General features: G+C 35.8%; 2 protein-coding genes and 1 long non-coding RNA gene across 9 annotated transcripts in view; 1 reads left to right on the top strand and 2 right to left on the bottom strand.

The window, feature by feature from the left end:
- Positions 1–13,104, bottom strand: part of grik4 (glutamate receptor, ionotropic, kainate 4) — a 647,123-nt gene extending 634,019 nt beyond the window's left edge. For 3 of the 4 annotated variants that reach the window (XM_087284137.1, XM_087284133.1, XM_087284134.1), the window contains exons 1-2: positions 12,843–13,104; positions 4,797–4,926 (exon numbers count right to left, since the gene is read on the bottom strand). The gene's annotated coding sequence lies outside the window, so the exon portion shown is untranslated. The remainder of the gene's footprint in view (positions 1–4,796; positions 4,927–12,842) is intronic. The other variant, XM_087284135.1, reaches the window with a different exon arrangement.
- On the top strand, positions 12,174–19,533 carry LOC147833672 (uncharacterized). The gene is made up of 3 exons (XR_015509407.1): positions 12,174–12,336; positions 17,211–18,144; positions 19,130–19,533. It is a non-coding gene; the product is annotated as an uncharacterized LOC147833672 (long non-coding RNA).
- The window catches only part of arhgef12a (Rho guanine nucleotide exchange factor 12a), a 91,123-nt gene continuing 82,416 nt past the window's right edge, over positions 17,117–25,823 (bottom strand). For all 4 annotated transcript variants that reach the window (XM_087284128.1, XM_087284129.1, XM_087284130.1 and 1 more), the window contains 4 exons: positions 23,981–24,181; positions 20,882–21,102; positions 18,019–18,094; positions 17,117–17,932 (listed from right to left, as the gene is read on the bottom strand). In XM_087284128.1, the coding sequence (XP_087140254.1) occupies positions 17,922–17,932; positions 18,019–18,094; positions 20,882–21,102; positions 23,981–24,181 (509 nt within the window). In that variant the 3' untranslated portion in view covers positions 17,117–17,921. The remainder of the gene's footprint in view (positions 17,933–18,018; positions 18,095–20,881; positions 21,103–23,980; positions 24,182–25,823) is intronic.

The following is a 25,823-nucleotide window of genomic DNA, read 5'->3' as shown; positions in this document are numbered from 1 at the left end:
ACTTTTCGTGAGCGGATTTGCAACGGGGACGGGCGGAGGATCGCTATGCCGGTGTTGTCTATCGGACAAACCGTACGTAATACGTACATAGCAGAGCTTGCAAAACTGTGCTTTTTTGTCGACAACACGAACGTTGTCAACATAACTCACTGGAAATCCAAAATGCTTACACACCGGCGACTTCATTGAAAGAGGAGAGGGTTTAAGTTCTGTCGACGAGTCTCCTGTATCTGCAGTTCAACAAGCACTTCAACAAGCCTGTTTTTTTCCCCACTTGGCAAGCCAAGCTGACGTGACATGCGGGCGTGGCAGCATCGACGATTCTATTTTTTGATTCGATAATCGAAATTGAGCATAAATTTTGATCGATTTCGATTAAAAATCAAAATCGTGACACCCCTATTCATATGTTTGTGTGATTAAAATTAATTATTTTTTATTCATTCATTCATTTTCTTTTCGGCTTAGTCACTTTACTAATCTGGGGTCGCCACAGCGGAATGAACTGCCAACTTATGCGGCACATTTTTACACAGCGGATGCCCTTTCAGCCGCAACCCATCACTGGGAAACATCCGTTCATAATCATTCACACACATACACACATACACCTGTATCACATGTCTTTGGAATGTGGGGGAAACCGGAGCCCCCGGAGGAAACCCACGCGAACGCAGGGAAAACATACAAACTCCACACAGAAATGAAAAATGACCCAGCCGAGGGTCGAACCAGCGACCTTCTTGCTGAGGCGATAGCACTACCTACTGCGCCACCACATCGTCAACATTTATTTAGTGTTTTTTTTTTAAACATTTCATTTTTATATAGTTTGCTTTAAAGTGCAAAATCTGTAATATTTTAAATAAATTATAGCAATTATTAATTTGTCTGCCTATAATTGTATTTTATTCTTTAGATGCAGGGCTAACATTTACAAAAAAATGTATCTTATTGGTTTTATCGTTTCTATTTGATACTGCGAAATGGTTTAAAAACCACTTAAATATATGGAACTATATAATTAGGAATTATGAGTGCTTAATATACAGTAAAAATTATTTTTTTTGGAGAGTGAGTTTGTTTGTTATTTGTTGCTGGTGGGTGTATAACAGAAAAAAAATACCGAAAAGAAAGAAAAAAGTAAGTTTCTTTATAAAAAAAAAAAAAAAAAAAAACATGCCTGTGGTTAAAAAAAGTGTTTTATGTAATACATGAATTGACTTGAATGGAAAGAGAATGTACTTGATATAGTAACATAAAATAAAATTCAAAAGTTCACAGCTGATGATTGATTATAAAACGTGTTTGGCATGTTATCCTGAAAGAGAGCCCCGAGCTCATAAGATCCTTGAGCCCTGGGCTCCCTCCCATTTGCAGGGCGAGAGAGGAGTTTGAGATCAGGTAGATCTCAAGAACTTTTCTACTTATTTATGGCTAATGACATATTAGGGATTGATATGGAGAGATATACTGCTTACTAAGAGCTCATCTGTGGTAGCAATTTGGTGTGGTCAATTGTCTTTGGACATGTCTTTGGATTGTGGGAGGAAAGTGGGGGAAACTCACGCGAGCATTAGAAGAACATGTAAAATCCGCACAGCAATGTCAACTGGCCTGGTAAGAACTCGACCAGAGGCATGTGATCCTCTTGAAATTAGTTTATAAATAAGCTTCACAAAATGTTAAAAAATATTTAAAATATCTATTTCAGCTAGTTGCCTAGATATTATTTTCTATTTTAACAGTTAATAAACTTATAATATGCAAATTAATACAATATTTTTAAGGAAATGTTAAAAAAAAACTATTAATAGATTAAAAAACAATTAAATCAAGGCAAAATTTAAAAGTTGCATTTACAAGTAATAATAATTAAATATACTAATATAAACTATAACATATATCATGCTAAAGAAAACTTTTTAAATAACGTGGGTCAAAAAGTATCCAAGTGTATTTTTTTATTCTGTATAATCATGCTGGGTTAAAAAAAAAAAAAAAAAAAACTATATAGATATAAATAATTAGACAACAAATTAAAATAGCAGCACGGTATCATTTTAGTTTTTTCTTTCTTCTTTAAGGGTGAACGATATCTATGCAACCTGAACAAAGATGGCAATTTCCACAAATACTTCCCATTTTTGTGTCAGCGGTCAGTGAATGCACTCTAAGTGGCAGTGGCTGTAATAATCCATAAATGACCAAAGTGCCAAATCATGACCTGAAATACACTTACTGCATAGAAACCTGCAAAGTTCAAGGTTCCAGTGACTCATTTCATCTCCTCTGATGTCATGTTGAAAGTGCCCAGACTCCATCATAATTAAACAGAGCACAAGACATCCAATAATGTCAAAGAAACAAATGAAAGTGGCACTCATTTATCTTGTTGCTTTAGTGACCAAAGAGCCAAATGGCAGCAGGGCCTAAACATACACCAGGGTCACTCCAATACAAAAAAATATGTAAATAAATATATTTGCAACTATGAGACTTTTTTCCTTAAAGTATGTTCCTTTTAGACATCAAATAAAGATTTTCTTCCAATGTTACGTTAATGAATTTTTTTACAAATTGATTAGCCAATTATTTAAAATGCGTTTAAATAGATTATTGATAAATATATTTTCAAAACAACCTTAAGTATGGATGGCTCTGCTTTATGATTTTAAACGAAATTGAATAATTTGCAGGTGATATTTGATGCCAATCAAACATTCAATTCCAACATAGAGTCAGTCTAAAAACGCAGCCCAATTAACTTTTCTGGAGATCGCAAATTATGTAGCCAGAGGTAAATACATCTGCATTTTGTCTTTAAAAAAAAACGCTATGGGGTGGCATGATGACATTCCTTTTACCGCTTATTGGCTGACCGTTTATCTCTTTATGGACAGCTTTCCCGCTTTTATTGTTGTTCTGTAGACCATCTAAAATATGTTAGTTTAAAGGGGCTAATCATTTTGACCTTAAAATGGTTCATAAAAAATTAAAAACTGCTTTTATTCTAGATGAAAAAAACAAATAAGAGGGACTAGACTAAAATAAGACTAAAATAAAATATTATCAGACATACTGTGAAAATTTCCAACTGTATATTAAAATATTTAGAATTACATATTAAATGTATATATTTAAAAATGTGTTTTGTTTGTACCATGTGGTCTCCTGTGATTTCTCTGAGGCTAATGATAAAGCAGACGTGTCGGATTGCCCACCATGGTAATGAGACAGTGGTTAAACCTCCTCCCGCCTCCATCTCCACAACCGCTCGATAACTACATCAATGTTGTTGGCACAATACAGGAGAAAAGACCGCTGAAATTTATGAGGCCCTGTCCTTATGAAGTTGAGCTGAGCGACTCCCTGTGGACGGGACACAGAGATACCAACACAATGCGAGCGGGTGGAGAGGCTTTCTGAAGCATATCACACAGAGACTTTACTCAGCACTGGTCAGCTGTCAGTGCAGATCGATTGCATAGTTCTGCATTAGAGGGCACGTTCAAGCCTCTGTTGAAGACGGCTGTCAGTCTTGGTTTTGAGTGTAGAGACGTTTTGTCAGTCATTGCAAAAGTTAGAGACTTCTGTTGATCTTCAAGCAATACAAAATGAAGATATTTTTGCTTTATACAACAAAAATGGGAGAATTCTGTTACTCTTATTTAAGGCTGGTTTATTCAAAAGCAAGAAATGCTTGTAGAGAGAAAATGTGAGGGATGTCAACATTGCTAATTTATCATTTATGTGTGAATAAAAGGCTCAATTAAATCTGCTCATCATATGAAGCAATCGTGTCTCATCTCTAGATTTGGGTTAAATGGTCCAAATCACAAGGATTTCTTGTTTTGATCTCTTTATAAATGGTTTGAAGCATCAGAGCTTCAGGTGAATATACTTTCAATAGAGGGAACCGAAATCTCTCAGATTATGTTAATTTGGGTTCTCGAAATGAACGAAAGCCTTCTGTGTTTACAACAACATCAGGACAAATCAATCTTAGTGTAGTGTATACCCTTAGGTTTTGATGTTAATTCATGCTACTCATCATGTATGGTTGTAATGCTGGGGTTAGGACTTGGCATTTAGGGTAGGTTTGGCTAATATTTGGGCATTACATCACACTACTCAGAATCAAAATAACGCTGGTAGCACTATAATAAATAACATTGCATTCAACATGTGCTGCCTACTTTTTTTTTAATGGAGCAGCAGAAGCAGGTAGCACAAATCATTAGAATGTATTTCTTAAAATTCCAAATTGATATCTTTCAATAACGTCTCTAACAATTCTGAATTTTTACCTTGAATTAAATTTGTTTTCAGATTTCGTTCTAACAAAATACCATTTTACAATTTTTACTATTTTTAAAATGATGATATTAACTTTTATAGTCATAGAAAAACTATCCTGCTGAATGATTCGAAGAACATTAAGGTAGTTGTATATGCACATTAAAAAAAAAAATGTAAAACAGAAATGATCGTCATCCATCTGTTTACACTACACTTGCATTACCAGTTTTTAGTATTACACTCCAAAGAGCTCTGTCATTATCAGCAACACCATGTAAAAAGAAACAGATTTTTTTTTTTTTCAAAATTTTGTCCACATCAGATCAGGGTTTTACTACAGACAACATGTTTTGTAAAATAATTTTGAGGGGAGCATGTGATGTGACTGAACATGGCTGATCTTGCATCAATAATCACTGCTAGTCCATTCAGATATCATTGCTAGACCAATCAGATGAATTTTAGCCTCCAATAAATAAACCCATTCATCCTACCTTCCTTCGTTTCGAGGAACCCCACCATCCACCTTTCCTCTTTTACCAGGGGGAGCTACATGACCAGACGGGAGACCTAGGCTCAAGTATCTTCAAGCTCAGGGTTCTCTACCGGGACAGCATGCCAAATCTGCAATTATATCAAGCAATAGCTAAATGTAAAACAACACTTGTGATTCATGCTGCTGACTCTAAAGGGAATATGCCATACTGTCCAAGTTAAACAGGCACCTAGACCTCACTCAGAAGAGAAGACATTGGTCACAAAACAAATGTGTTTTTATTTATTTATTGTTTTTTTTTATTGTTTTTTTTTTTGGGGGGGGGGAGGGGTTATTAGTTTTAGTTTTTATTTCATTTTGACTTTTTGTTTTCAAATTCAGATAGCTGAAATTAGTTTTATAGAGATAGATTTACTAGGTTTTATATTTTGAAATTGCTTAGATTTTTGTTTAGTAATTATTAGTTTCAGTATTATTTTTTGTTTGTTTTTAGTAAATTAGGATATTTGTTTGGTGCAACATTCAAAATCATCTGAATAAATACTGTATAATAAAAACTCAACCAAAGATAGGCTACATCATTACCGTCTAAGACTACCATCTACACATCCTCAAATTCAAATACAGCAGCCCACAAGATAGCAGGGTAAATATTTGTGCAAGGCTGCTTCTGACGTTGGATACAGAATTGAAGAAAAGTTCTTTTGTTACAATCTTTCCAAGTTTTGACTCAACATATCACAAATATGTAGTCAGCATTTAAAATGTCAGACAGTTAAAACATCACTATGATCTGAAAAGTTTCTTACAATTACGTTTTGCAATCCAACTCAAGTATTATTAACTTATTTCAATTCCATTATGGCTTTCTGTTATGAGATAAACATACATTTTGCCAGATCCTCTCATTTAAGCCCTTGGTTTACACAAGCTGCAGTTGTTCAAGTTTAGCTCAGTCACAGCAGGCTGTCATGTACCGTTTCAGTTAAGCTCACTGGATCATGTATGTGCAGTAATATCGGTTCACTGCTTCTCAAATCTGATCTCAGTGTACTGTTCTAATAACTGAATAACTCAGTATATATTGGTTTATTTCGAGTCAGAGGGGGTATTAGTCATGTAAAAAATAAGTTGTTTGAAGTTATGTCCTTAACGTTACTGAAAATGAGAATCATTTCAAGTAACTCAGTTCGATTTGGTGAATTAGTTCAACCGGTTCACCTAGAAAATCTGGTTAAAAAGAACGATTCGTCTGCGATCGCGATCACTAATACAGAATTAAAGGGTATAAACAAAAGACAATCATGGTGGAAACCCAGACAGGCAGTCAGGCAGCGTTATACAGTGAGTGGAGCAAAGCACGTCAAATGATCTGTAATTAAAAGGGGAAAAAAGAAAAATAGAATAAATATATATACTTTTATATTAGACACACATCTGATGCTTGTATTTGCAGCAGCTCCACGTCCACAACTTCACACATTGGGTTAAATTATGCTTTACAGTCCTTTACTTTGTTATTGTTTCCGTTTAGCGAAGGAAACTCAACCAACCCTGTGACGTCAGACATAGCGACATTCCAAGATGGCAGCGCCCTAGGTCTAAAATCTATAGTAAGACATGCCGTTTTCTGCTAAATGGTTACATTAATCGAGTTTAATATATTTACATTTAAGTGGAATCCAATGCACAAAATAAGGTAAACTTGACTGATTGCTTCACTTCCCTTTTAAAACCCATTATTAAGCACAAACGTGTTCAATTAATACTTTTAAGTGTCGGCTCAGGTCGCCCTGTGACCTCGTGACGGTGGTCACCATGCTGCTGTCATGTCCAGCCGATTTCACTGGAGCAACAGCGAGGACCAGCTTGATCTGGCATATAGGTCACATGGCAGCGCGAAATAAATATACTTACTTCTAAAAGGCATACAGTACATTTACATGGACGAAAACAAGGGATTTTTGCTACAATTTTAGTTACAGTTAGTTTTGTATATACACAACAGCTTCAGTTCTAGTTTTTCAAAAAAAAAAAAAAACTCTCGTTTTTATTGTTATTTTAGTTAACGAAAACAAATGAAAAAACAAAAATATGGTTAACAATAGTATAATAACCTTGCTGTGGATGACAAATACCTTGAATTTCATCTTTAAAAAAATCTTAATTTGTGTTGTGTAGTTGAAAAATGGTCTCCAAGCTTTGGAACAACACTAGAGTGAGTAATGCAAAACAGAATTGACATTTTTGGATGCACTAACCCTCTATGAACTGTTCCCTGAATACTTCTTTGTGAAACTAAAAATGACATTACAGAAAAGACACCATTTTGGAACTTTTATTTTCAAAAGTGTTACTTTATGACTTGATTTGCATTACAGTATTTCCCCCACAGCTTCACTCTAAAAAAAAAAGTTCATAAATTTGAAGCAATTTTGAAGTCAAGAGGAAAAGTCATTCTTGCAGAACTTAATTCATCCAGTCTACTGTAGCACGGATGTCATTCACACTAATCCATGTGTTCTTCTCTGAGTGGTCTGAATAATAATTTGGAAGGGGGGCGTGTTAATTCTCTCTATATTAAGCCAGGTTTGTTCACCTATGTAATTAAAAGCAGCAGAGCGCCGTTCTAGGGAGACTAAATGCCGAGGGGGAACGTTCCATTTAGACGAGTCAATATGAGCGAAGAGGTTCATTAGTCACCAAGGGGTGGAAGTGAGGTCAGAATCAAACACTGGCGTCCTACAGGGGACTCGTAACCTCTCCTTGCATGTCTCTTGGCTGCCACATTACGCCATAATAAGCTTGAGAGGTTTCTAAAAGCGTATTGTCTTCACTGTACTGCCTCGGTCGAACTCTGATGTCTAAAACAGCTTATCCACATTAACTCCTGAAACAAAGTGGCTGTCCTGTTGTTTTAGTGACTATCAAAAACTATGCAGGTTCATTGTTCGTATGCATATTTATTCATGACGCGACCTGCTATTCAGGGTGACTTTAAACTGTCTTGCTCGCCTTTGTTAAGATGAGCTGCTTTATATTAAAATATGGGTATCACATCATGTCAAGTGGAAAATAACTGTGATTATGTGTTTTAATAAATGTGTTAAAATGCGAGTAGCTCAGTATGTCAGGCAGAACGTTGCTGTGAGGATGTACACCCACTGTAATGAATAAGCTAGAAAAGCCCACACAGACTGAGCGCTCGCAGAACTGCACTGTGAAGATTGTGATATTATATTAAAGTGATCTGCATTAAGACAAACAGTAGTAGCTTTATCAGGTCATTCAGCAAATGGAAAATTGAAATGATTTAAAAAATGAATGCGGAAAAGAAAGTTGGGCAAATCCCTACTCTGCATGAAGATAGAATTGATTTAGAAATGTTTTAACATTTTATACAATTATAAGCTTAAAGGAGCATTGATCTTTTTTGAAAATAGACTCTTTTTACAACTAACCTAGAGTTGTTGAGACCTTTTTGTAATCCATTCAGCCAATATCCAGGCATGGAGGGAGCACATTCAACTTAGCTTAGCATTGACAATTAGAGCAGATTAGCCCCTTCAGACCCTGCGTCCATCACAATGGACATCACGACATCCCATTTTTCTGAAATTTGAAACATAATTCAGGTCTGAAGGGGTTGGACCACTAGCATCTTAAAAACCACAGTTTTGATCATTTTTCTATTTAAAGCCTGACTCTTTTGTGAAGTATTTACTGAGCATTGTGGATGTAAATATGCTCAAAAAAATTTAGAGCATAACATAATTTAAGATATTTTAAGATAATTTAGAGCATAACATTTTTGTTGCTGGTCCTATTCATTATATTTCTTTCTCATATTATTTCTGATGGGGATGTAAGAATGTAACAGTCATAAAAATACATAATTGCGTAAGAATTATGTAAAAGCGGTATGTGATGTCTCCGATGACCTGTTCGTTTTGTCACTTGTTTATTTATTGTGAGTGTGTGCTATAAAATTGTTAAAAAGTACAATGTTTTTAAAAGTAAAAGAAAAAAAAGAAATTGTGTCTGGCTAACATTGTGTGCCAAATCAAATGGAAAATGAAAAGTAGTATGTAATATGAAAAGCTCATTTCTTGGTCGATGTGGTTGGAACTATAGTCTCATTTTATCAATAATCAAGGAACTTTGCTGCTGTATTATGACTGCAGAAGACGCACTCAGATTACGCATACTGAAAATCAACTTGACTATTGGGGAGGACTAGGGCCGCACAATATATTGTTTCAGCATCAATATGGCAATGTGTGCATCTGCGATAGTCACATTACAGAATGTGCAAAGTTAAGTTTATATTATAGGATTATAGTTGACCACATTTTAGAATACATGAAGTTTGTAAAGTCATGGCAGAGTTTAACTATATTAAAGTGAAATTTATTTCATTCTCAGGTTTTTCTAAGGCTTGTGACTATATAAGCATTCAGGAAAGTTAATGTATTCAGGCACAATCAAATGAATCATTTTTAACTTAATTAAAATATGGATTGCATTGGATTATTTATACAATGAAGACTATAGTGTTACTTTTGATTTTTCGATATCATTACCTGAATCCCCAGAAAACACTGTATATTTCACTTTTATCTGTAACTGCAACTACATTTTATGAATGATTCACTCCCCTACAGAATAATCCCAAATCAGTCTAAATAAATGAATACTTTAAAACAGAGCTGTTCAAACTACATGGTGAAACTGTATTCATATACTTGCAACATAAATCTCAATGTTATATTTTAAAATATCCCCATAAAACTGGGGAGGGTGGGTGGAATTACGGGAGTTTGCAGGAAAAAAAACAAAATAGGAGGGTGGAGGAAGATGGGTGTAAATTATGGGATACTCTCAGGACAAACGTGATTTTGGAAGGTATGGGCATGACTAAAGTGAAAGAACTGCAAGTTCTCATTGGCAAGTAATCATTTTGAACTTATTGCAAATTGTATTATTTTAAAACTGCACATAATATAGGCTCTTAAGTGTACTTAAATTTAAATCTGAAAATGCACCTTGTATCATTCAAGTCTACAGTTGAAAATTGCATAAATACATAAATGATACCAAATTACTGCTTGAATTCACACCGATTTTTGAACCATACAGCAATCCCCACCCTATAGCTTAGATTGCCTTATTTGTTAGAGTCCTTTTGACATTTGATGCATTCATGACATTTTAAAAGTAGAACTTGGTGTTGTACTTTAAGCCATACCACAAGCATATCTATGGCAACACTATTAACTAATATATATATATATTTATACATATATATATATATATATATATATATATATATATATATATATATATATATATATATATATATATATATATATATATATATATATATATATATATATATATATATATATATATAGTATAAGTTTTCTTCTTTTATACATTTAGCTTGTCCTAATGATCACTGACAACAAATCACTTAAACACAATCCGCCAAGCATCATGCGTAGTCATTCATTTCTTCTATTTGATGACTAGTCTAGTTTTAGGCTATTCTTAGACATCTATTAGCTTTCTATAGACAGTTCTGGATTAGCCTGGTTTAAGCCAAGATGTAGGTGTAGATGTCTATTAGATTTGTTTTAAAAAACAAAAATGCTTGCTGGAAAAGAAAGATTAACTAGTATTCACAGCAATTTTAACAAAATGCAGCTTGAGGCCTGCACTCATGAAACAACATAGATAAACTAAATGAAGAATTATACAATTAATGTCCAATTTTCAGCATTTACTCAAAATATTGTGCTGATCATCTTATTTCTGTATTAATAATTTTATAGATTAAAATGCAAAAAAAAAACAAAAAAACACTTAATTGACTGAATTAATATGCTTTAATTGTAAGCATGTTTTCTGTTCAGATTTTGAACACATGGCAGGGAACCACTGGCATAGAACTGTATTGACTTAGAATACAGTAAATTTTAGTTTTCCATCGGTTTAATACACAATGTAACAACAAAATGTGGAGTGTGCCTTAAAGAATATTTCCTCCAGCATTTCGGTCTTTCTATCTGACCACCTGCAGACATTTTCAGTTAGGCTGTCTGCAGTTTTTTGTAACAAAGCAAAAACGAATCGAAAAGAAATGTGCAACAAAAAAAAATTTATATATATATATATATATATATATATATATATATATATATATATATATATATTTATATATATATATATATATATATATATATATATATATATATAAATATTTATTTATCTATTTATTAAATATATATAATTTGAACATAGTAATTTTTAGTATATCATGTTTGAAAGTCAACCATTATTTTTGGTTAATATAAAATGTGTCCACCTTTGTTAAAGCTTTTATTATCATCTTTATGCAGTTGTTGTGATAATTAATACATTAAGACATTTGAATGTTAAAATAATATGGCTCTCCTGACCCAAAGGCTGGAAACCATTCTTGTAAATAATATACTCTTCCCTAAAGTGTGTGAAGCAAAAAGCGGAAACATCAACGACTCCTGGGTTGGTCTAGGTGACCTAAGAAACTGCAAAAGATGTGATGTGACACCACAGTTCACCCCTTTTCTCGCCCCCCTCAGCGCTTCAATTAGATAATTGACAGGTGCATGCAGAGACTGAGACAATCAATTATCCTGCTGACTGACTGTTATCCTGCACCGGGTCTTAAGGGTGAAATCACGAGGACATTGCACCAAACGGACACTAGTGTAAAAAGCAGAGCGTTTTCCTTCAGAGGAACACAGCGTCTCTCGAAAACTGCTCAGAGGGAACTTGACTGAGGCTACAAGGGAGCTCTGTGATTCATCTGAATGAGTACTACTGATGTATGCAAGAGCATGGTTATGCAAGAAGCTTTTTTCCTTGCTCTTTTTTGATTTGCAACAAGTGTTGCCTTAATGAGCAATGCCCAAGGAGGACCGTCTGAGCTTAACAGGACTTGTAGTTTTAAACATTTGATCTGCTCTGTTTCTGCATGGCTAACTTGTAGAATCCAGTTAAAGCCAGAGCATTGATGTCATTGCAGCCCTATGGGTTTCACACAGTGTCCAGAACAGACAACAAGCAATATCTGCCCTCTACTGGCCGGTCTCTGCAAAATCAACAGCATCTTCTGCATACATGGGTTGGTTATATTCAGGGTGCGAATTGCAGGGGGTTTGGGGGGAACTGACCCTCTTAATTAAGCCTTGATCCCCCTAAACGATGACAAAGGTTGTGTGTGGGGGAGTCAGCCCTTGAAACTGAGAAAAAAAAGTTCACTCTGATCTGTATTTTAAATAATAATGTTAATAATTAAAATAATATAACTCTTTTTTACTTTTACTTAAGTCTTGGTCTCTAGTACTTTATACATCTCTGATTATCAGTGGATGTTCACTGCATCGATAAAAAAAACAAAAACAAAACTATAACGTTAACAATGACGAGGCAAAAATGAAATGACTAGAAGGCATAGCCGACTCGTGGTTCAAGCTACCCAACTTTGTCCTAAAGTAAGTAAAAATAGCTAATCAGGTCTGATAACACTAAATAGCCTAAAGTTGTATTTAGTAGCCTAGTGGGAAAGCTCTTGAAGGCTGTGAGTTTTTGGAGGTCAGACGAAGCTAAGGAAACTAGCTTATCATATGATGTCTAATACTGGATTGTCCATATAACTAACGTACAAATGTTAGATGAGGTCAGTCTAATTATCCAGGGATGTTCACTGCATCGATAACGCCAAACGATATGACGAGGCATAAAAAAACTAACTTAACGTTAGGTGACTAACGTTATACTTGTGACAAACGAACTATATGGACTCAGCTGTAGCAAATATGATTGATGAGCTTTAACTGGTTTATTTGATGTGTTATGATTTCGTTCTATGTTCCCTAGCAATAACAATTGACACATTTTTACACAAAACGACGTTTCTACATTTACATGACACAATTGGGAAACGATTAGCGATTTTCAGAGAGTAACGTTATGGGTAACGTTAGGTTCATTTACTTACCTTCGAGCAAGTGAAAATCAAGTTCAACGTCTTGTCGCTTAATGAAGGCCTAAACGTTTGGAGTCTGAAGTCAATAACCTCCTCTTCAAATTCACCTGCTACTACCAAATAATGTACTCTAATGTGGAAAGTATGTTTTAGTACACACATTAGTATGCAGGAGGTAATGGTTAGGATATATTTTAATAGACTATGAATCCACTTTGAGGAACACGCTCATATCCGCCGCCATTGCTAAAACAGTGTGGGCTCATTTGAGTTTGCGTCCACGTAACTTAGGCGTCATTAAGCAAAGCTTGCGTGCGTATTGTTTGATTAAAGTTAATAATGTTGTAAATCTAGTTCGGTTTTTATGTATTATTTATATTTTTGCTTTTATCTCATTGTGTTAATATTAAATGATAATAATTTAGTTTTATTTAGTTTTATTTAAATTTCAAATAACCAAGTATTTAAAAGTAAAAGATTTACAATTTTATCAATAACCAAGACAAACGGTTGTGCCGCATAAAATATTGTAAGAGCATTAAATTGATTTCAGGTCATTTATTTTGATTGATCACATTAGTATTCTGATTGGACGTCAATTAACTTAACCACAGCACATACATAAAATAAACAATGCTACTTCCACTGTTATGAACACCACTTTAATTTTAGTTATCTTATTTTGTAGGGTTCTGGTCAAAAAACGTCTTTAAGCAATGTAAGATCATGTTGAAACTTTCAATTTACTAATTTATTCTCTATTATCTGAAGATCAGTGGCCTACAAGTTATAAAAAAGATATAAAACATCATATAGCTATCCATTATTTATGTTTATTTGCACTATATTCATTATTTTGCTCCTTTTTTTCGGCTTAGTCCATTTATTAATCAGGGGTCGCCACAGTGGATGGAATTGCCAACTTATCCAGCATGTTTCATGCAGCAGATACCCTTTCAGCTGTAACCCATTACTGGGAAACACGCATGCACTCTCATTCACACACATACACCACAGACAATTTAGCTTACCTAATTCACCCATACCGAATGTCTTTGGAGAAAACCAGAACACCCGGAGGTCCACACAAACATGTGGAGAACATACAAACTCTACTTAGAAATGCCAACTGATCTAACCAAGGCTCGAACCAGCGACCTTCTTGCTGTGAGGCAACAGCAATACCCACTACGCCACCAAACCAATACAGCTATCTTAATATATTTAAATATATATTTCAAAGACATCAAAAGTCAATTGCCAAAGACAAATCTCGAGCTCATAGCAAGTCCTTTAAAGTTTGGCCACACTGAAAGTCAGTGCATAATTTACACACTGGGTGTGTCGAGTAAAGAATCATGGTGGAAGCAAATGAGTATTGATCATAAACCGTTGTAACTGTGAATGATGACTGTACAATTTAGTTTGTACCCAATTTATGTACCCTTGATGAGGAATAACGATAAAGCTTGCCAAAAAGCACAACTCATTTAGCTGCTTTATGAGGAGACAGGCTTGCACGACTTGAAAAGCAAACAAAATTTCCCATCATGCTCCAAGGCAGTACATAATTAGAGCATTAATTATGCTTACATTCTTTGCTCTCCATTTACTGGCGCTTGTGCTAAAGAAACTTGCTGTGTTGCTGCAAACTTAAGAAGGTGACTGAAATCACATACAACCCTGAACTCTTAGGGAAAATCTTGACTAAAGCAATTGTCCATGATAAAGAAAATTCACAAGCATTTGTAGTGTCAATGAAAGCAGGGATTTTCTGCCAGCATGAGCTACTGTGGGCACTTTTATTTTTTCATTTTTGTTACTGCAAACTCAAAATTTAGAAAAGTTTCTTTATTGGCATCTGATTCTGTGAAGAAACTTTAACATTCATGGAACTTATCAATTATACTGGTTCTTTACGGTAGACAAACTTACTTTGATTACTGATTTCTGGTCATGTTTTCTGTTGCTACTTTGGCAGAGAATGTTGCAGTCAATGGCATTCCACATGACTTGGAAATGACATAAAGCGAGACCAAAGTCTATAGATTAATACATTTCATTACAGAAACTTTGATGATAATGAGTGGAACGGCCGTAAATGAGGTTGGTGTCGTGATCTTGTTCCTTTTGAGTGCGCATGCGCATTAGCTTGGGTAACCTGAAAATGAGCGATTTTGTTTGATTTAGATGTTTAGAAACTAAACTCATGAGAGTTGTTGTTTGATTTTATTGGTTATTTTAAATATGTTATGTAAACATGAACTTGGCAAAGAGTTTTGGAGAATTTGATGTTTCCCCATTCAGACACAATGCCCGCGAGTAGACATGCCCTAAGTGAAGTTTCATAAACTTGAGAAGAGCACGTGATATGATTGAGCATGACTGGCTCCATATCTGTAATCAGTAATAATCCAATCAGTGATCCAAGCTTACAATAAATGGATAGTTTTATTCTTTACTGCTCTTAGTTTTGGAGAAATCCCCCTCCTCCTTTTCCTCCCTTTTCTTAGCGGAGCTCTTGAAACCTACCTGATCTCGCATCCTCTTATATGCTTATTGACCGGGCTCGGCCTTGGGCTCAAGTATCTCCGAGCTCAGGGTTCTCTCCCGGGACAGCATGCCAAACCTGCTATTAAAGCTAAGAATGTCTAAGTGGGAACTCTTGAAAGAGACTTTGGCACGATATAGCCTTCACCAAATGTCTCACTGACTTAAAGTTGGAAAAAAGTTTCCAAAAAATGGGTTTAAAAAAAAACAACAACTCCAGGTTTCTCTCCATCTTATGCAAATAAACAGTCTAAAATCCAAATTTAGCTCACTTTAAAGAAATGTAAACATAAAAAAACATACATGAATATAAAGCTCTTGTATAGCTCTGCAATACATTGACACGTTAGTTCACAATCTTATGGAAGGCAATTGTGTGGTGGAAATAAATGTATGCAATGTCTTTAAAAAAAAAAAACGAAAGTGTGAAATCAATCACAAAAAACACATACAGTAGGTGCTGTTTCATAGAATAGTCATGTTAATAAAAGCTCTATATATTTTTTTCACTTTTCCAGTGCCTTGGACTTATGCTTCCGAGGACAAATTCTATTTTAGACTAAATTTGCATAGGGCTTTACAATATATTATTTCAGCATTGATATCGCAATATGTGCATTCACAATAGTCACATCACAGGATATCCAATGCTGCTTTGGATTAAATTTGATCAGCACTACAGTTGCGAATGCAAGAGATTTGTGGAGTAACTATGAAGTTTACCCAAAACAGAGTGAAAGTTTATCATTTGCATGTTTTTTTAAAGGCATTTCAAGAGAGATTGAAGCATTTGGGTACAAAAAAGTACATTTGTAACTTATTAAACAATAATTGTTATTAAATATTAATACAGTTAAGTCTATTCATTGTTATAGTATTATTGTACATGACATTTGATCATTCGATTTCTGTACCTGGATACTGTTTGACATGCCAGAAAACCATAACGCTGTTTGTTTGACTTTTTTTCTTTGCTCTATTGTATATATTTTTGCTTGCAATTTTTTTTTTCTTATTCCAATACAAAATCACCATAGTCAGTCTAAATTCAGGATTTCTTTCCAAAATAGTGCTATTAAACCGTCTGATGAAATTGCATTCATACTGCAATACGTATCGCAGAAAAACAAAATATCTTAATGTCCATTTTTTCCAATATCGTGCAGCCCTAGATGTTATGTTGAGATCCAATTATAGAATTATAGAGTTTTTTTGTTCACTGTAAAAAAAAGATGCTGGGTTCAACACAATTCCCTCATGTTGTCTCAACAAAAATAGATTAAGTTAGCTTAATTGTTTTTACAAATGTGAGTAGACTGAACATGAAACAATGAAGTTTTCCCAAAAAAAGATTTAATAATTGTGTTGTTTCAGCTCAATTTAAAAAGGCAGCTTGAACAAGCAGTAAAAGTATTGTTTTGCTTGTCAAGAACATTATTAGAAATAGAAACATTTCCAGTTTTGGTTTAAACTATTCCTTCAAAAGAAAAACCTGTTACTTTAAGAGCTATCTAGTAACATTTATCATGTTTGGTGAGCACTGAGGTTTCTCTATAGAGCTTCTGTAAAAAACCCTACCTTACGGCTTATGGTTTCAAACAACATGCCGTTTTGATTGACAAGCTACTTGAATTACCACTCTGGGTCATGAACATGCCGGCACATGTTCTCATTATACTCCTTCAGAGCCTCAATTTAAAAGAACTGCCAAAAACCAAGCCAAACTGATCAGCACAGAAGCTTTATCATTGCATTTTTATTTCCAAGTTTTGCATCACCTGCTATTTTGATGGTAATTCTCTCTCTCTCTCTCTCTTTTTTTTTTTACAGTCATCATAATTTCACTGCAGACCAGGAGAGCCTGAGCTCCATCCAGGAGGGTCTCGAGGGCAAAACCAATGAGTCCAGGGCTCTGGGAGGAATGTCAGCTGGCTGGAGGAACAGAGCGAGGCCTTCAGCAAAAAGAAAAAACTCTCTTTATGTACTGCACAGATTTGGCCTTCCATAGAAAAAAAGGGGAAAAGTCTGAATTCGGAAGCACTCGCCCTGTTCAGTCATCCTGATGCCTACAGCTACAGACAGCTTAAAGAGTTTCAACAGCCAAAAGCATGCAAGAAACATGGAAAAAACACTAAAAGAAAAATAAATACATCTCAGGATTTAAAAAGAGGAAAAAAACAATACATTAGTTTTTTTTAAAAATCCGTTCTCGACTGTTTGTTACATACTGTATATATATTCTGAAGACACACAGCTTTGTACATTTTGGTATCGTTCTCCATTGTCTAGCGAGGACTAGCAGACTGGGCTGCCCACGTTTGCTGGAATGAGGACATGTAGTCGGGACAGGTAAAGGCAGAGAAGAGACAGTCCGTCTTGCCTAATTGACGAGTGCTGACAGAAGCAAGAGAAGAAAGCTTGTTAGAATATTCTCCTCCTCTTTTTTTTTGGATGGAGGTGTTCAGCAGTGAGGCAGACAGGCTTGTGCGGAGACTGAAGAGATGCCCCCGTCATCACAGGAGCCGGCGACTTCTGCCACTCTTATTTCTTCTCTGCGGGAGGAAGGACACAGCAGAATGACAGAAGGAACTTGAAACAACAACTGGTTTGAGTGGAAATCTGTAGTAGTGGACGTTACCTCTGCTCTCGTCTGCTTCTGCTGCTGATCCGACAGGCCTTTGGCGAAGTAGATTATAATACTTAGTTTCCATCTCCTACAAAAAAAAACAAAATGTTCATCAAATTAGCAGATCTGGCTTAAAGGGCCATGACACCCCCCACTTTCGGTTAAAGTCTACTTCAGAATTTTTTCAAAAGATGCATGATTAATAGGTGTGGAGCTCCGCGAGCATCGGGCAGGAGTGGGTGTAGCCAGCAGGGGAGAACGTGAGCGAACGAAGCTAGCTCACAAAATGAGACAAACCGTGAGGAGACGCATGAGTTTATAGTTTACAAAGTTAAAATGCAAAGAAATGAACAGTGATTTAATGCCCTGCTGCATTTGTTATTCGTAATTTCATATACACATAACCACAATTTATATCATTATAAAGATACGTGTGTTCATGTAAACTATAAATGAGGACTTCTCCCTCAATCCCCGAATCCAGCAGACTCAGTGCAGCAGGTCTCCTGACCCGTCTATTTTAACCATTAACCCTGCTGGTAATCTGGAGGATTTAGGCAAACACAGCAGTACAGTGATGTGTCTGAATGTGAACGAACTCCTGATAAAAGACAGCGTCCGCCATTCTCTAATTCTCGTGCTGCTCTCCAGACAAAAATGCTAGCAGCACACACACAGCTTTGCTGTATGATCGGCCCTGACAAGATCGCGGGGGAAAACATGCAACAAACCCCGTGGATCATGGAAACAAACGCATATGGGTGCCATGGGTCCGTGACGTGTCTCACAACTCGGGCTTGACTCTGGCAGGTCTGGCAGGTCTCATGAATAATTAAGCAGCCGGCTCTTCTCATAGGATAAGAAAACTCCGCTATGAATAATAATGAGAAACCGACGCGTCATCACTGCACTTGCAGTACTGCGCTATGTCGCCGATTTTGATCCCGCCCCAAAAATCATTTTAAACCTGGAAGCTGAAATTAGCTGACAAAAGCTCAAAATTATCCAGTTTTCCCCACAATTAAAGCTGACAGGTGCTAACATTGTCTTAACTGATGCTCAACACACACAAATCTGTTAATATAAAAAAAAAAAGTTCTCCAGGGTGTCCTGAACCTTTAAGAGTAAGGCTCAATGATAAAGCTCAATGTAATTGAGCCTTCAGATATAATATTGTATTTCACATGAAAATTAATTGAACAATTTAAAACATTGAAAATTTTTTTATGTTAAATTAAAAAAGTTGTACTATCACAATTTTCAGTAAATGATTCGAGCAATAAATTGACTCTGGTTTGGTTCCAGTAAAAAATGGTTATAAAATTCTCCTGCAGTATACCAATAGACAATAAAGATACTTTCATATCTCGAAATATAACTTTGATGTCCAATAAAGGCGGAACAAACCATCACAAACAAAGTAGTGGTAAAATCAGCGAATATACACAACTAGACATATCAAAATATGCAAACTGTACATGTATTTGAGCACTATTAATATAATTACAATAAATCAAATTATGGCTCTAACACATTTATTTAATTTAAAAAAGTATAATAACTACTAATATTTACAGAGTATATACAGGAACCGAGAGTGAAATTCAATACCTTTTAAGACCTTTTTAAGACTCTTTCCATACATTTTAAGACCTTATAACCACTTGAGATTTCAACTTACAGAACATTAACTAAATATTAATGTAAGAAACTAATCCAAAACTAAAACATTATTCTTATACTGAATACAAATCAATGAAACTAGCCAATTCAGCAGGTTGGCGCCTATAGAACTGCAGAAAAAGTAGTGTTGCCTTACTGCAGTAAACAAAGCAGCATAATGTCAAATCTAGCTTGATTTCATAAACTACACAGCATATTCGCCTGATATTCGCAGATTGAATTCAGGCAAACTTTAACATACAAATATACATTGCATAATCAAATATTATATAAAATCAAATACCTTGCAAAATAGCATTTATGACATTTTAATACTTTTTAAGGGCCTTAAATTTCTCTACATTGATTTATCAACTTTTAAAGACCCTGCGGATACCCTGATTTATTATTTTATTTTATATATATATATATATATATATATATATATATATATATATATATATATATATATATATATATATATATATATATATATATTAGTAATGTTGGCTTTTTTTATGGATTAATTTATTATTGTACATTAACTTTAACTACATGAAAATGAGAAATATTTCCTTTTACATAATTTAATTAATTAAATTTTTTTCCCAAGTAACAAAAATATATTGTTGTTTTTGTTTTAGTAAACAAAAATGACCCATAATCAAATAATGACCCAATTTTAATAAACGTAATGGTCTTAAATAGTACAATAAAACCATCAAAAATATTCACCATCATGTTTTACATTGGTGAATAAACAATCATGAGTATGCTATAATCAAGGGGTGCTCAAACTCAGTCCTGGAGAGCCGGTGTCCTGCAGATAGCTAATAATTAAGATAACTAATAACAATACCTAATAAAAAAAACTGTTTTAATAAACGTAATGGTCTTAGAAAGTGCATTAAAACCATAAAAATATTCACCATCATGTTTTACATTGGTGAATAAACAATCATGTGTATACTATAATCAAGGGGTGCTCAAACTCAGTCCTGGGAGGTCGGTGTCCTGGGTTAATTCCAAACTCAATTAGACACTCCTGGCTAATCAAGCTCTTTCTAGGTATACTAGAAGCTTCCAGGCAGGAAGTTGGAACTAAACTACGCTGGACACTGGCCCCTCCAGGACCAGGTTTGGGCACCCCTGCTATAATTCTTTATTGCAACATAAAGTCCTAAAACACAGAGTGAGGTGGAAAGTGGGAAACCTTGAGGTGGTTGAGGTTGGCCTGCAGGCAGCGCAGGTGTGAGAGCACCTGTCTGCTGAGACGGGACGTGCTGCCAGAGGAGGGCGAGGAGAACTTCAGGCTGATCCCAGAGTCAGCAGCGCAGCTGTGGGCCAAACCAGGCTCCTTTCTCCCAACCTGAAAATCATCATCAGTGCTGCTCTCGCCCGAGCCACCGAAGCCCTCCAGAACCAGGTACGCTGCTGAAAAACCCAACTACTGTCAGATGGCTCACCTCAAGCATGACACACATTTGACCATTTCCAAGGATTTAATTGTATCTATCATGTAGTGATGGGCAATATGGTCTAATACACTGTAAAACCCAACAGTCAACTTTATCAAATGAAATAAATGTAGATAACTCAAAACTGACTGAAAGTTAATTCTACTCATTTGAAAAGAGTTTTGAACTCAGTGTTGAAGGTAAATACCTCATTACTTTAACCTAAATGGAGTAAGTTCACAGTACTCATATAGACTAGTTTTTTTTTTTTAATCAAATGGTTTGTAGCAATCGGTTTCCTCAAATAGTTTGAGTTGCCTTGACTTATTGGGTAAGTACTCAGTTGTACTCAGTTAGTACTAGTATAGTACTCAGTTGGTTTGACTTCTCTTCATTTATTGGGTTTTACTATGCTCAAATTGCTTTGTTTATGTAAATGGATCAAGTTCAAAGTACTCATTAGGATTAGTTTTTGAACTTAAATTGTTTGTTGCAATTGGTTTCCTCAAATGGTTTGAGTTAACCTAACTTTGTGAGTTTTACAGTGTAAGATCTTATATCATATCAATTATGGCTTTATTATTTGCGTAAATACATCGTAAATATGTTAAGATGATTAGACTTGCCTACTATCTGGATCTGCTAATGTACTGCAGCAGCACATACACAATACAGTTATGTGTGTCTGTTTACAAAGAGATTTACCAAATATACTTCCAAATTAACTCGTAACAACAGTCGAGTGTTTGAAATAATTACTATTTATGACCAGATGTGGTTTCTTTCACAAAATAAGTAAGAACTCGTACTATTGTGTGATATTCTAAAGTATGTCTTCAGCTCTGTGATGCATATTAAGGTAATGCATGCATCTTAAGTTATTGCATGTGATCATCCTTTAGCTTCAAATGTCAATAAAACTGTCATTACATCACATGTGCACTCACAACACCCTATTTTTTTAGGGTGCTGTTTAATGGCTCAAGCAGTTTTTCAATGTTTCCTAATATATTTTGTTCTTGTGGGAAAAGTCTTATTACCTACTGCGCCACTGCGTCACCCTTTTTTTTCGTTTGGCTAAAACCAAAGCAGTTTTAATATATTTGACTTTTTTTTGAGTCAATATTATAAAACCACCTAATTAACCAAACTTACCTAGTTAACCTAACCTAGTTAACCTATTTAAGTCTTAAAATTTCACTATAAACTAGGGATGTAACGGTATTGTAAATACCGTCATACCGCAATATTAATTTTTTTCGATATTACCGAAGTCGCATGACTCGGTAAAACTATAGGTCTTCTGAGAAAATTTGCTTAGGCGAATGAAGCGAACGGGAGGTAGCAAAAACTACAATACCCATCAGCCCATGCTTGACCATCATCCCTTGCAGTCTGTTGTCGCTACAGATCCAGTAATGCGGAAATGGAGTGTACTGCTAGAAGCGGGGATGAAAAGAGTTCTCGAGCGCCGAAAACGGAGCGTTTCGAAATGTGTGGATAATGTCTCAGTGTGGATAATGGAAAACTGAGACACCTAAAAACGGAGGCGGGGCTGCAGACGTTCGCCTCTCTGATTGGGGCTTTTCCTGAATATTAAGTAGCCTAACACGCACAGTCCAGTCCTGCATCCTCTCCTTGTAAGTTCAGACTTCGCAAGTTTGATCAAGGCTGCAGTCTCTTCTTCTCAGTTTGATATGGAAAAGCAGACTATACCGAGGACACGGGTAAATCTTCAAAGGGAACAATGTACTTTATAACTTCATTCACATCACCCTGGCTTCGTTGTTTCACTTTATCAACAATAAAATGTAAACATGATTTAAGGAACTGCCTATTTTCATTTTAATATTAGCAACTTAGACAACAGACATGTTGAGGCGTCGTGCTGCATATATGAGCGTCATCTTCACTGTGGATATTTATAACAAAACGGAGCCGATAACAACTGCTTCCTTTTAATTTCAGTGAAAATACGAAACACAGCCTCTCTTTTGCTGAATATCAGTTTTAATAATCGATAATGGCCATTTTAAAAGTATAACATACAATAAGTTTATACATTATAGGAAATAAAGGCAAGCTATCAGTCAATATACAGAATGTACGTGGTTACATTAATCATTAACTTATCTTTGCGCTCAGCCAAAACACGTTAACTGAGAACAAGTAATAGATTCCAATGACCAAAGTCAGGGAATATGTCGTTAGATAAAGACAACAAGATAAATGAAATATCCCGTTTAATAAATATAGTGAGATTAGATCCAGCGGGAGATGCTTGATGAGAAGTCCGACTAGCAGAGCTCTCATCTGTGTAGATGGGCTGAGTGTGATTAAATGTTGAATGTGATGAGTTTTCAACAATACTAAATTGAAACTTTATTGTTTTTACATGGTTTAATAATTTTTTGTTATTAAAATTGAAGTTCCTGTTTCAAAGCTAACAGATAGATGGCTAATTTGTATGTCATTGACACTTTTGGCACTTTTTTGGAGTATTTTCATAAGTTTTGTTTTTTCCTGTAAATGATTCAATAAATACCGTACCGTGACATTCATACCGAGGTATTACCGTACCGTGAAATTCTGATACCGTTACATCCCTACTATAAACTGAATACTAGTATATTGCAAAATAACGAGTAAAATATAACCCACTGTCATCATGGCAAAGGCAAAAGAAATTAGTTAACAATTTTATTTTTAAATGTGTTAAAAAATATTCTCTTTTTGAGCACTTTTATTATTAATTTTATTAATATTTGAAAAAGAATTCAGATTTCACAGGAAGGCAAGTAGTTTTCTCCTCAATTGTATTGTAGTTTTATGTCCTGAAGATGTGAAGCACTCACCGTAATCCTCCGGGCACTCATAGAAGCCTGTGTCGCCAGAGGTGTAGTCCTGAGCTCGACTAGGGGTGCGGTTGGAGTTGTGCTCCACTGGTGTGCGTAAAGAGGTGGTCCTGAGCAGACGACTGCCGGCCGATCGGCCCAATCGCTCACCCTCATCCTGAGCCATCAGCTGAGTCAGCAGCACCTGCTTTAGCGCTGCCACTGAAAACACATGTACACACACCTTAAAGCAACCTTACACAAAGACGCTGATGACACAACACACAGGCCAAATGCGATATTGAGAGCCGTCTTTTCACCGGCATCAATTCTCTTGTTTAGATTTGATGGTAGCATTCACTTTTATTCAAATAAACCGCACTAACAGAGCAATCACACCACATTTACTTTTAATCGCACCAAATCTGCCCAGTGTAAACACAAAAAAAGTTTGTACAAGGTTGTACAATAACAATGTAACCTAAAAGTGTTCTAAGTAATGAATTCACAAATTCATTCATTCATCCATTAATTTTCCTCCGGCTTAGTCACTTTTTTATCAGAAGTCACCACATATTATTCCATATACACTCACCGGCCACTTTACTAGGTATAACTGCTCATTAACACAAATTTCATTTAGGCATGTAGACATGGTCAAGACGATCTGCTGCAGTTCAAACCGAGCATCAGAATGGGGAAGAAAGGTGATTTAAGTCACTTTGAACTTGGCATGGTTGTTTGTGCCAGGCAGGCTGATCAGAGTATTTCAGAAACTGCAGATCTGCTGGAATTTTCACGCATAACCATCTCTAGGATTTACAGAGAATGGTCTGAAAAAGACAAAATATGCAGTGAGCAGCAGTTCTGTGGGTGCAAATGCCTTGTTGATGCCAGAGGTCAGAAAAGAATGGCCGGCTGGTTCCAGCTGATAGAAAGGCAACAATAACTCAAATAACCACTCGTTACAACTGAGGTATGAAGAAGAGCATCTCTGAATGCACAACACGTCGAACCTTGGCAGATGGGCTACAGAAGCAGAAGACCACACTGGGTGCCACTCCTGTCAGCTAAGAACAGGAAACTGAGGCTACAATTCGCACAGGCTCAAAAAAATAAGACAATAGAAGATTGTAAAAATGTTGCCTGATGAGTCTTAATTTCTGCTGCGACATTCGCATGGTAGGGTGAGAATTTGGCATCAAAAACATAAACACATCCTGCCTTGTATCAACGGTTCAGGCTGGTGGTCATGGTGTAATGGTGTGGGGGATTTCTTTTGGCACACTTTGGGCCCATTAGTACCAATCTGAGCATCGTGTTAATGCCACAGCCTACTGTAAATGTGTATTGTTGCTGACCATGTCCATTCCTTTATGACCACAGTGTACCCATCTTCTGATGGCTACTTCCAGCAGGATAATATGTCATGTCATATAGCGCGAATCATCTCAGACTGGTTTCTAGAACATGACAATAGCAGTGTTTCCACTATCACTCCTAAAGCGAGCGAGCCAGGGCGAGCCAAGGCCAGTCGCGGTTCCACTGTCACCTCCGGGGCCTGATCGGGCTAAAGCCCTTTTTCGGCCTGCCAAATACCTTGGGCCAAAGAGGGCCAGTTGGGGCTTCGGGATGTGTGAAAGGAGAGGCAAACTTTGCCCGAGTCAGTTAAAGATGGCATGCCGTCATTACCCTAGTTTTCCGATCACACAAGAGTACCTGCGCCAAAACAATAAATAAATAAGGTAAAGAAAACATAGCTGATCAGTTTAAGATAGGCTATTCCATAAAACACCTTATAGGCTAGGGATCTTTTTGCTTATGATCGCCCTTATGTTTCCCTTTTAAATCTAAGGCTGTTGCA

Source organism: Danio rerio, chromosome 15 (assembly GCF_052040795.2).
Source record: "Danio rerio strain M-AB ecotype USA chromosome 15, GRCz13ab, whole genome shotgun sequence".
NCBI classification, from domain to species: Eukaryota; Metazoa; Chordata; class Actinopteri; order Cypriniformes; family Danionidae; genus Danio; species Danio rerio.
This window is presented reverse-complemented; position numbering and strand designations above follow the sequence as displayed.